General features: G+C 38.7%; 1 protein-coding gene across 6 annotated transcripts in view; it reads left to right on the forward strand.

Moving 5' to 3' along the window:
• PDE4D (phosphodiesterase 4D) overlaps nucleotides 1–10070 on the forward strand; it is a 1617209-nt gene extending 1607139 nt beyond the window's left edge. For 5 of the 6 annotated variants that reach the window (XM_023210496.1, XM_026456052.1, XM_026456068.1 and 2 more), the window contains 4 exons: nucleotides 1642–1796; nucleotides 2696–2818; nucleotides 3324–3506; nucleotides 4069–10070. In XM_023210496.1, the coding sequence (XP_023066264.1) occupies nucleotides 1642–1796; nucleotides 2696–2818; nucleotides 3324–3506; nucleotides 4069–4485 (878 nt within the window). In that variant the 3' untranslated portion in view covers nucleotides 4486–10070. The remainder of the gene's footprint in view (nucleotides 1–1641; nucleotides 1797–2695; nucleotides 2819–3323; nucleotides 3507–4068) is intronic. The other variant, XM_023210500.2, reaches the window with a different exon arrangement.
• Nucleotides 10071–13373: the final 3303 nt, after the last annotated feature.

The following is a 13373-nucleotide window of genomic DNA, read 5'->3' on the forward strand; positions in this document are numbered from 1 at the left end:
TGTGTTATTCTGGCTCATTTACTAAGTGAGCTGAAAAGCTGCTAGTTTAAATGGGGCACAGAACAAGAGAGTGTCAGAAAAACTCCTAGTTTTGAGTGGGGCTCTGTGTGGCCCAGGCTGGAGTGCAGTGGCCGGATCTCAGCTCGCTGCAAGCTCCGCCTCCCGGGTTCCCGCCATTCTCCTGCCTCAGCCTCCAGAGTAGCTGGGACTACAGGCGCCCGCCACCTCGCCCGGCTAGATTTTTTTGTATTTTTTGGTAGAGGCGGGGTTTCACCGTGTTAGCCAGGATGGTCTCGATCTCCTGACCTTGTGATCCGCCCGTCTCAGCCTCCCAAAGTGCTGGGATTACAGGCTTGAGCCACCGCGCCCGGCCGAAAATGTCTTAAGCCTCTCCTCTCCTTCCTAGCTCCATTAAAAGAGCCATTGAATAGTATTGGGTATTTCTTAGAAAAGGATATATATTTCCAAATATATTTTCTATGCATTCGTTAGAAAAAAGATCAAAAACATGTGCTTTTAGGCTTTTTCTTTTCTTTTGATACAGAGTCTTGCTCTGTTGCCTAGCTTGGAGTGCAGTGGCACAATATAATGGCTCACTGCAGCCTTGAACTCCTGGGCTCAAGCAATCCTCCTACCTCAGCATCCCAAGTAGCTGGGACTACCGGCACACACCACCATCTGCAGATAATGTTTTATTATTTGTCGAGATGAAGTCTACCCTGTGTTGACCAGGCTGGTCTTGAACTCCTGGGCTTAAGCAATCCTCCTGCCTCGGATTTGCTTTTGGTCTTTGCAGTGAATAGAAAGAGAATAAAGCATCAAAAGTTTTTTAATGAGTATCTTGTAGATCTGGGTCTGCTATTTACAAGAAGTAGGAGAGAGGCAGAATCTCTCCCTGCCTAAAATTCACAGGTCCAGGGTAGTAGGGAGAGAGTGGCAGAATCTTCACCAGAGAGTATACAGACAGCCAAACACAACATCTCTGTGTGACGCTATGAGCAAGCAGGCAGGAAGAGCAATATCCCTCTACAGTATACAATGACTGCCACGATATTTGGAAAAATGGAAAACGATGAATAAAGCTTAGACTTTCAGAGCTATACATGAGCAAATGAGCAAATCTAAACTTGTTCATATGATTGTTCTTGTACCCTCTTTGAGTACAAACAATCCTGTATCACATGATCCTCACTTTATATATTGCAGCATAGATAATTCACAGTTATCAGGAATACAAAACCTTATTCTTTGGATGTGTTATAGATACTAAGAAGAATGTCATATTCTACTGAGCTCATGGTAACTCTAGAAGAGAAGTTAAAGATCCAATTCTTTCACATTAGAGGAAGCTGAGCCCTACAGAGTGAAATGGCCTGCCACATGTTAGTAGCATTAGAATTCACTCCCCAAGATTCATTCCAGTGTTGTTCCTGCTCTTATGTTATCCGCTCTTATGTTATTTATTCTCTCCTGGATATTGTCATGTAATGATAAGGGCAACAGAGAAGTTTAGGGGAAATTACATGATAAGGGCAGCAGAGAAGTTTAGGGGAAATTACATCCTAAACCCAGAATTCAAAGAATCAGATAAACTTCTCACAAACAGCTTTGCTGATCTTTGGCCTTTTGTCTTTTTTTCAGATTCTGAACTTGCCTTGATGTACAACGATTCCTCGGTCTTAGAGAACCATCATTTGGCTGTGGGCTTTAAATTGCTTCAGGAAGAAAACTGTGACATTTTCCAGAATTTGACCAAAAAACAAAGACAATCTTTAAGGAAAATGGTCATTGACATTGTAAGTAGCTGATAAAAGCAAAAAAAAAAAGAGAACTGTGATGCAAGTTGTTTATAATTTAGACATAAGAACAAGATCAAGATGAGTATTAGGTAAAAGGAACTGCATTTCAAAACATATTATGGCCCTTTATATTATAGAAGCTGCCAATGATGCTGGCTGTGATGTTCTGTAATAGGTTTTTCACTTCTAGCAGTTTGGACTTGAGAATAATGTCAGCTCACCCTCATCATTTATTTTCTGGGCCCCTCCAGTCCGGTGGCAGGCAGAGAAAGATGACTAACAAAAGCAGATTGTGTGGGCCACAGCTCAAATGGATTTTTTTTCCACCTTTTCTCATTAGTAGACAGTGCCATTTAGAACATCCATGACTTTACTCTTTTTTCTATGCATCTTATTCAGTGATTATGAGACATAGGAAAATCTCTAGCTTTCGAAAACCTACTCTGTTAAATGTTGTACATACAAAGGCAAGAATGATCTGTCTTTTAAAAGAAAATTAACCAGAATATTTTGTTTCTGAAGCAGTCTTTAAGCAACCTTGAATCAGTTCATCATAGTCTAGTAACTACTTTCTGGTCCAAGGAATGGAAAAAACTTGAAAACGTGTGATGATGTCTTATCCATGGAGATGTCATCCCATTTTTGACCATGAAAGTGGTTGTCAGTACCTAGCATTTCTGTATATTACACACATTTGTCTGGGCTTTGGGAAAACTTGATAGCAAAGGGGAAAGGACTGTGCCCCCAACCCCCAAGAAGGAGTAAGGAATTTCCACTGTCATTAAAAGGCATAGCGTTGTTTTGTTCCTTTTTCATTCTCATATTCTGCATAATATTTTCATGTGTAAATTGTTTTCTCTGAACTGTACTCAATAATATACCCTTTGTATTTTAAGGTACTTGCAACAGATATGTCAAAACACATGAATCTACTAGCTGATTTGAAGACTATGGTTGAAACTAAGAAAGTGACAAGCTCTGGAGTTCTTCTTCTTGATAATTATTCCGATAGGATTCAGGTAAGGCCTTAATAGAGTTTGCTCTGTGTGTGTGTATGTGTGTGTGTGCGCGCACATATGCACATGACTGTGTGTTCAGCTTTGATAAGATGTATTTCTTCTTTCTCCCACCTCATACTTTCAGCAATTATAGGCAGGATTTTTATCCAAATTTTTATTCCTATGAATTAACCAGGCAAAATTCTACTGGTCTTTTCATTTGCATCTACATTAATTTAAAAAACTAACACTCCACAGAACCAGCCAATTAAGCAGCTCTGAATCTAGTCAACCATGCACACAAACAGTTTCTCTTATGCTATTTAGATGCAGTAGAAGTGGCATAATTTGGAACTATTAATACAAGTGTGAACCATACATAGACACATCATGGTTGAGCTGTTTGGAATAAATCTTACACCATGTGTATTTTTAAGTGTCGCAGTCATCCAATGTGAATTTCTAGATTTTTTTTTTTTTTTGAAAAGGAACAGGAGTGAATAGAGAATGCATCCATCTATTTTAGGTTCTTCAGAATATGGTGCATTGTGCAGATCTGAGCAACCCAACAAAGCCTCTCCAACTGTACCGCCAGTGGACGGACCGGATAATGGAGGAGTTCTTCCGCCAAGGAGACCGAGAGAGGGAACGTGGCATGGAGATAAGCCCCATGTGTGACAAGCACAATGCTTCCGTGGAAAAATCACAGGTAATGCATGAAGTGTACAGTTTTCAGCGAGAACAGAGCTACCGCTTTAGCATTTGGTTACTTTGTATTACATATGATAGTATTTTACTGGATTTTTAAAATTACTTTGTTTTTGACAAGCTCAATTTCACCTTAGTATTTATGATTCAAAAAACTTTCATTCTTATGACTTACATTCATATAGTCATATAGATATTCTAAGAAGATATTTATTATGACTATATTCATTTAATATATTCACATACATAGAGCATATGGCATTATTACAGTTATCTGGATTCACCTACAAATTGGTGATTCTAAAATAAGCCCTACCATGTCAACAACTGGAAAATTTTTTATGCTATGAACATGCTCTTTAACCAAGGGTTCTAGAAGCTAATTTTGACCAGCTAGTAACAATACTTTGTATGGTCTGTTGTCGAAAATAGTGATAATTTTACCAAACTAAATTTAATAGTCTTCTGTTCAGTATTTTATTTGTGGGCCATGATCTAGTTAAGCTTTTCCGCTGTTTCTTAGTCCCAAGTCCTTTACTCATACTGGATTTTTTCTTAACTAGGTGGGCTTCATAGACTATATTGTTCATCCCCTCTGGGAGACATGGGCAGACCTCGTCCACCCTGACGCCCAGGACATTTTGGACACTTTGGAGGACAATCGTGAATGGTACCAGAGCACAATCCCTCAGAGCCCCTCTCCTGCACCTGATGACCCAGAAGAGGGCCGGCAGGGTCAAACTGAGAAATTCCAGTTTGAACTAACTTTAGAGGAAGATGGTGAGTCAGACACAGAAAAGGACAGTGGCAGTCAAGTGGAAGAAGACACTAGTTGCAGTGACTCCAAGACTCTTTGTACTCAAGACTCGGAGTCTACTGAAATTCCCCTCGATGAACAGGTTGAAGAGGAGGCAGTAGTGGAAGAAGAGGAAAGCCAGCCTGAAGCCTGTGTCATAGATGATCGTTCTCCTGACACGTAACAGTGCAAAAACTTTCATGCCTTTTTTTTTTTTTTAGCAGAAAAATTGTTTCCAAAGTGCATGTCACATGCCACAACCACGGTCACACCTCACTGTCATCTGCCAGGACGTTTATTGAACAAAACTGACCTTGACTACTCAGTCCGGCGCTCAGGAATATCGTAACCAGTTTTCTCACCTCCGTGTCATCAGAGCAAGGTGGACATCTTCATGAACAGCGTTTTTAACAAGATTTCAGCTTGGTAGAGCTGACAAGGCAGATAAAATCTACTCCAAATTGTTTTCAAGAGAGTGTGGCTTTTCAGGCAGCCCAAACGTTGATTGGACTTGGGGTTTCTATTCTTTTTATTTGTTTGCAATATTTTCAGAAGAAAGGCATTGCACAGAGTGAACTTAATGGACGAAGCAACAAATATGTCAAGAACAGGACATAGCACGTATCTGTTACCAGTAGGAGGAGGATGAGCCACAGAAATTGCATAATTTTCTAATTTCAAGTCTTCCTGATACATGACTGAATAGTGTGGTTCAGTGAGCTGCACTGACCTCTACATTTTGTATGATATGTAAAACAGATTTTTTGTAGAGCTTACTTTTATTATTAAATGTATTGAGGTATTATATTTAAAAAACTATGTTCAGAACTTCATCTGCCACTGGTTATTTTTTTTCTAAAGAGTAACTTGCAAGTTTTCAGTACAAATCTGTGCTACACTGGATAAAAATCTAATTTACAAATTTTACTTGCACCTTATAGTTCATAGCAATTAACTGATTTTTAGTGATTCATTGTTTTATATACCAATGACTTCCATATTTTAAAACAGAAAAACAACTTTATGTTGCAGGAAACCCTTTTTGTAAGTAAGTCTTTATTATTTACTTTGCATTTTGTTTCACTCTTTCCAGAGATAAGAGTTGCTCTTCACCAGTGTTTTTCTTCAGTGTGCAAAGTGACTAATTGTTCTATAATACTTTAATGTGTGTTATATCAAATGTGTCTTAAGCTTCATGCGAATTCAGTCATCAGTTGGTGTTGTCTGAAGCAAGTGGGAGATATATAAATACCCAGTAGCTAAACTGGTCAGTCTTTTTGAGATGTTTTCCTACTTAGTATCTCCTAATAACGTTTTGCTGTGTCAATAGACATGCATTTCACAAGTGCATATCTTTCTAATAATGTGCACATTTCATGCTCATTTTTATTGTTTTTACAGCCAGTTATAGTAAGAAAAAGGTTTTTCCCCTCGTGCTGCTTTATAATTTAGTGTGTGTTTGAACCTCTGTCCATGTTTGCTAGATGAGGTCTTGTCAAATATATCGCTACCATTGTCACCAGTGAAAAGAAACAGGTAGTCAAGTTAGGGTTAACATTCATTTCAACTATGAGGTTGTATGTCATGACTAGATTTTACTCTTGGTTTACAGAGAAAAGTTAAACAAACAGCTAACTAGGCAGTTTTTAAGAATATTAACAACATATTAACAAACACCAGTACAACAACTAATCCTCTTTGGTTTCAATGATTTCACTATGGGATTAAGAACTATATCAGGAACATACCTGAGAAATGGTTTTAAGTATAGCAACTACTCTTCCTTAATGGACAACCACATAACATGCAGGAATTGCTTTATCACTTCTCCTCGATCCATAAGTATATCTTGCAGAGGGGAACTACTTCTTGAAACACATGGAGGGAAAGAAGATGATGCCACTGGCACCAGAGGGTTAGTACTGTGATGCATCCTAAAATATTAGATTGGTAAAAATTCTGCTTAAATAAAAAATTAGAGATCACTCTTGGCTGATATCAGCACCAGGAACTGTATTACAGTTTTAGAGATTAATTCCCAGTGTTTACCTGATTATAGCAGTTGGCATCATGGGGCATTTAATTCTGACTTTATTCCTATGTCAGTCTTTGTAATAAAGTCTTTACCTTCTCTGTGAAGACTTTAAAGCCCAAATAATCATTTTTCATGTTGATATTCAAGAACTGAGATAGAGGCCAAAGTGGGTATCTGACAAGTGGAAAATCAAACATTTAAGAAGAATTACAACCCTGAAAAGCATTTATATTTGGAACTTCTCAAGGAGCCTTCCAAGGACTGGAAACTAAGTCATCAGCCAGGGAAATGACTCAAGCTGAAGACAGGCCCCATTTCAGTCCCCTGAGATCTGGCTGATGCTTAGATCCTTTGAAATAAAAATTATGTCTTTATAACTCTGATCTTTTACATAAGGCAGAATAGGAATCAACTAGTTAATTGCAAGATTTCTACTCTCTTTCCTCTGTAAAGATCAGATGGTAATCTTTCAAATGAAGACATATATTTGACCAAGTAGTTTCACAAGAACATCTGGGAACTTGTTTCCTTTTAATTTTATTTGTCCCTGACTGAGGTCTAGAAAGAAACGCAAAGAGTCTAGAATTTATTCTTCTTTCCAAAACATTCTCATTCCTGTCCTCCCTACACTTAGTATTTCCCCCACAGAGTGCCTAGAATTTTAATAATGAATAAAAGAAAAAGCAGCAATATGTCACTTAACAAATCCAGACCTGAAAGGGTAAAGGGTTTATAACTGCACTAATAAAGAGAGGCTCTTTTTTTTTTTTTCTTCCAGTTTGTTGGTTTTTAATGGTACCATGTTGTAAAGATACCCACTAACAGACAATCAAATTGCAGAAAAGGCTCAATATCCAAGAGACAGGGACTAATGCACTGTACAATCTGCTTACCCTTGCCCTTCTCTCTCGCCAAAGTGTGCTTCAGAAATACACACTGCTTTAAAAAAGAATATCCTTTTACAAGTGGCTTTACATTTCCTAAAATGCCATAAGAAAATGCAATATCTGGGTACTGTATGGGGAAAAAATATGTCCAAGTTTGTGTAAAACCAGTGCATTTCAGCTTGCAAGTTACTGAACACAATAATGCTGTTTTAATTTTGTCTTCTTTTATATCAGTTAAAATTCACAGTAATGTAGATAGAACAAATTATAGACAAGGAAAGAAAAAACTTGAATGAAATGGATTTTACAGAAAGCTTTATGATAATTTTTGAATGCATTATTTATTTTTTGTGCCATGCATTTTTTTTCTCACCAAATGACCTTACCTGTAATACAGTCTTGTTTGTCTGTTTACAACCATGTATTTATTGCAATGTACATACTGTAATGTTAATTGTAAATTATCAGTTCTTATTAAAACATCATCCCATGATGGGATGGTGTTGATATATTTGGAAACTCTTGGTGAGAGAATGAATGGTGTGTATACATACTCTGTACATTTTTCTTTTCTCCTGTAATATAGTCTTGTCACCTTAGAGCTTGTTTATGGAAGATTCAAGAAAACTATAAAATACTTAAAGATATATAAATTTTAAAAACCATAGCTGCAGGTCTTTGGTCCCAGGGCTGTGCCTTAACTTTAATCAATATTTTCTTCTGTTTTGCTGCCTTTGAAAGGTAACGGTGGAGCTAGGGCTGGGCATTTTACATCCAGGCTTTTAATTGATTAGAATTCTGCCAATAGGTAGATTTTACAAAACCACAGACCACCTCTGAAAGATTCTGAGACCCTTTTGAGACATAAACTCTTAAGTACTTCTTGCCAGGGAGCAGCACTGCATGTGTGATGATTGTTTGCCATCTGTTGATCAGGAGCTACTTCAGCTACTTGTATTTGATTATTTCCTTTTTTTTTTTAAACTCGGAAACACAACTGGGGAAATATATTCTTTCCCAGTGATTATAAACAATCTTTTTTTTAAAAGTCTTTTTAGCTTCTAGAGCTCATAGGAAAATGAACTTGATTTGAAATTGGAGCCAGAGTTTACTCATGTTAGTTATCTATTCATCAGCTTCCTGTCATGTTAAGAGAATATATTAAAGAGAAAATATCATTTTTTAATCCTAAAATTTTTCTTCCACTAAGATAAACCAAATGTCCTTACATACATGTAAACCCACCTATTTAAACACAAAGTTGTATCTGATGTCAGTTTACATAGCAGAAGGCATTCACCATCCTCTAAGATTTGTTTCTGCAAAACTTTCAGTGCTTTAGAATTTTAAAATTTAACCTTGTACAATGGCCAGCCCCTAAAGCAGGAAACATTTATAATGGATAATATGGAAATATCCTCCCACTACTTGCCCAGCCCTTGAATCATGTGGCTTTTCAGTGAAAGGAAAGATTCTTTTTCTGGGAAAAATGAGCCTCCTATTTTATTTTATTTTATTTTATTTTTTGACACAAACTGTAGATTTTAGCAGCCCTGGCCCAAAGGAATTTGATTACTTTTGTTTTAAACAGTACAAAGGGGACACTATAATTACAAAAACATCCTTAACTGATTTGAGTTGTTTTTATTTCTTTGGATATGTTTTCAGAGTGGTAAATTGTGTGTGAGAATTACAAATGATTCTTTTAGTGGTTTCTTAGCCTCTCTTACAGCCCACGGGGATAGTACTGTACATCAATACCTTCATATGAAATTTTTATATGCAATGAAAATAAAAGCATGGGTTGATTCTGCCTATTTATGACTCAATATTTTACAAATAAAAGATTATTCATTTTATAGTTCAATCAGCACGTTTCTTAGGATACTGAACGTGGTTAAAATGAAAGGAGAATAGTGACATCGTAAGTTAGTACTGATATTCTTAACCAAATGAAGCCAACTTGAGTTATTTTGCTACATTAAAATTACCAAAATTACTTAGATGGCCTATAAAATTAAGCACGGTATTTTCTAAGCAAGCTTTGGAAGGGGCCTTCCATACTTAATTGAATATTCTGGGATACTGAAAATTATTCAGACACTTGACAATTATTTGTCGGTTACCTACTCTGCAAACTACAAAGTTTTCAGGACTCAACAATAAGTTAATGAGACACCGTATTTGCTTTCATGGAGCTTACAGTCTGGAGGGGACAAAGGCATTCAACAATTCAATACTCATATAATTATATACATGATCAGTAAAATGAAGGAGCTCAGTGGGGTGAATAAGCAGGAACCTGAACTTGATCTATTCCGGAGGGCCAGGGAAGGCTTCCTTGAGGCCTTGAGAAAGTGATTTGCATCTGAGTTCTGAAGGATTTTAAGAGGTAACTACAGGAAAAGTTGATAGGAAGAGGAAGGGGATCCAGACAGGAAACATTTGCAAAGATCTTGAGGCATAAATAAGCCTGAGACATCCGGAGAAACTGAGGAAAAGAGAGAGAGTAGGTAGGGCCTGGAGCCGCACAGCCATGCTAACCATCCTGTGTGAGAGCTCCCCCATTCTGTAGCTTTATTCTCATAACCCTGCTCCATTGTCTTTATAACACTTCTCACAGATTTATATACGCAGCTGTTTTTTGTTGTCTGTCTCTCCCACCAGACCACAGCTCCGTGAGAGCAAGGTCTTTGCTTACCAATGTATCACTAGCAATTAAAACTATGCCTGGTTCACAGTAGGTTCTTAATATGTGTTGAATATAGCCACCAAATTGATACTGGATATAATTCAATCTGATAAGATATTTTGAGATATTAAAGAGTTTTTAACTTGATACCATAAGAACTTTGTTTGTTTTTTGTTTTTGAGCTTACTAAGATCCTGGATAAAGGGTTTAGAGTTTCCTATCTCTTTGCTAACTAAAAACTCTGTTTGCTTATTCCTCACAAATTCTACTTTTCTCTAAATGACAAAACAATCCATTTGTCATGATAATGAGAGCAAAGAAATCAGCACAAATTTAATCCCCTGATAATCTCCAAACCATGCCAGCAGAATAAGGGTAATTAAACAGAGTATCTATGCTTAACCTCTCCACCATTTCTCCTGCCACAACAGTCCTGATAGCCCAAAGCTGCCAAATGTGTGCCTTCCTGGGAATAACTGTTTTAAAATCAAGCTCCCTTCCCCAAAGTCATGAATGACCCCAAAGTGAGACTATGGAACTAAGGAAGCAACTCCCTTCTTTTCCCGACTTGCCACACTTGCTGATTTAGGCTAATTTGGGTGGTGTTGGGCCTGAACTCACATTAAAATCACTGACCTGGAAACCTTTCCTCAGGACATGGCTTTGGACCCACAACAGCAACATTCCACCAAAAAACAAACCAAAACCGAAAACGTTCCCTGTTGCTAGAGAGTACCACCAACCCTCCAAGGCGAGGACAACCTTGTGTCAGTGGAATCATACCTGGGTTTTCTCATCCTTCTGATTTGGGTACTGCATCCCACTCAGCTACTCTGACAGCTCCAAATACTCAAGATCAAACTCAGTGCTATGGGTATAAATATTGAATTTGTGCACCCAGGAAATACTACTTCCTTTATTTCCTTTAAAACAATCTGGACTCAGGGCTCCAGCCAGTCACACACTATTGGGAATTTCCATCTGTCATTAGTGGCAGAGCTCCTCTCTCTCCCAACGTAAAAATTATCTTATTTCCAACATAATCTGAGTATCAGACCTCTGTGTGGTTCCAACAGAGGTTCCTTACTCTTAGCTTCCTGGCCACACGTGGTGTACCAAGAATATATGCTGGTTTGGGGCCCTGCTTCCACACAGAGTGTGCATCAAAAGAGCCTATCCTTCCGGTGTTTTATTACACCTTGCTGTGGTCTGAATGTCTGTGTTGAAATGCTAACCCCTAGGTGATGCTATTAGGAGATGGGGCCTTATCGGAGATAATTAGGTTATGAAGGCAGAGTCCTCATGAATGGGATCAGTGTCCTTATAAAAGAGGCCCAGGACCTTGTTCAACCCAGCCACCATGTGAGGACTCAGCTAGAAGGTGTCATCTGTGAAAATGAAAGCAGGTCCTCACCAGACACCAAATCTGCCAGAACCTTGATGCTGGACTTCCCAGACTCTAGACTGTCAGAAGTATACGTGTGTTGTTTATAAGCCACCGCTTTATGGTATTTTCTTATAGAAGTCTAAGGAGACTAAGACATACCTACTGAAATTACTACAAAAAAGTAATACTCTCCTTTTCCTAATTATCAACACACTCTCCTTCTCTCTCCTTCCTTCCTTCCTTCCTTTGCTCTCCAATGAGATTAGGCTTAAAAATAAAAATAAAACAGACTAGAGGTAGTTGTGACTTCCATTTGCTTCTGCTCTCCACTCTGCAAAAACCTCGGTTATTATTTGAAATATGGAGACGAAAAAAGATATTGGAAGATCATATATTAAATAATAGTCCATTAACCTTCCACACATGGTTAGCAACATCTAGATCCAACAATGTTCACTGAACATTTTGAGATGTGGGAAGGTGAGGAAATTGTCTCCAGGAGGAAGTCATCAGGACCTCCCATACTTCCTATGTGGGAACACAGGGAAAGAGGCATTTTTTCCTAAAGCCTCTGTGTTCCAATGCTATCCCTGAACATCTATTCCCAGCTCTCACTTAGCTGTTTCAATGACAAGATATAGCACTTGAAAATTTACAAAGTGAGAGTCATATTTGCTCCCTGCTGCAAACCCCCACCCTGCCATTCCAGGACCTTGTTATGGTCCACAAGTGGCCTTATGATTCACTTTATTTTGTAGCTATGAAAAGTGAGGCCCAAGAAGGTTAATTGACTTGGGTAAGATAATTCACAGGCTAAACATTGAGACTAATGACTTGCAAACTACAGATTTGACAGAATTCTTAATGCTATCTCTACATCCTATTTCTGTTGAAGACCAAAATTGACTGTTGCATTGCCTTTGATCTCCTTTGACCATCCTTCATTAGATTTCAGTAATTTTACAGTCCAAAGCTAGGTGACTGATAATACATCATATGCATTTGTTAACTCACCCTACGTCTGCATAGCGTTGCTATATGGTCAGAATTCTCCAGATTGAGTGGGAAACTTGGAGTTAAAGAGCCCCTGACTACCAAAAAAAATTATAGAAAATGAAAGAAGCTGTCAAGAAAGTAAGGAGCAGAGATGGGAGTGCGCCTCTGCCTGGCAGAGACTCACAACACGGGGCAAGGCAGATCTTAGCGCAACTTCTTGCAGGACATATTCCTCAATGAAAGGAATGGAGCGCGGGCAGCATCCAGCTTAGGCTGGAGCCCCTTCCACCATCGTGGCTGTTTTAGCAAGGTGTTTGCCAGGTGCTCACAAATCCCAAGCCAACAGACATGGTTTCAGGACCTGAATCATGCAAACATATTTTCTGAAAGGCTCTATCACCTGAGAGTTGCTTTTCCTTCGCTCCTTGTTTTTAAACCAAAAAGCAGACCAAGTGCATAGTGGCAAACACTTGCTCAGCACCCATCCATGCAAAGCACTGCTTTACCACCAGGCTGCATTAATTAGAGAACCAAACCGTCTCTCACCTTGCATCTTCTTCACACTTTGCTCATTTTCTCTCTAACACTGATGGTTTCTGTTTCCCGCTGTTCAGTTACAGCATCTGGGAAGAGAGTGGCAGAGAACGCCAGGTGATTGCACCCTGCCACAGTGGGTCAAGCAGAGGCTGGGTGCTGACACCCATCTCTACGCAGCAGAAGTCAGTGGTTCATGGGTGGGGAACAAAGCTCAGGACAGCTGCTGCAGTCCAGAGAACTGTCCACCATAGAAGACTCTTAGGAAGCAGTCCCCGACCCCGACCCTCTGTGCTGTTTGAAGCCGTGTCTGGTATCACATGGAATTATGCAGTAGTCATAGAATATCTTTGAAAACTTATATTCTAAAAATAATTGCTGGGATCAGTGATTAAAATATCTAATGAATGAACTGGAAAAGTTGAAAACAAGCAAAGGCGAGATAAAAAAAAATTGAGGAAAACTGGGAGAAAGTGAAGGAAGGTGGACCCTTTGTGCCACAGCATCCAAGGACAGTTGATGATACCTTCTGTTCCCCACA

This window comes from Piliocolobus tephrosceles, chromosome 4 (assembly GCF_002776525.5).
Source record: "Piliocolobus tephrosceles isolate RC106 chromosome 4, ASM277652v3, whole genome shotgun sequence".
Taxonomy (NCBI): Eukaryota; Metazoa; Chordata; class Mammalia; order Primates; family Cercopithecidae; genus Piliocolobus; species Piliocolobus tephrosceles.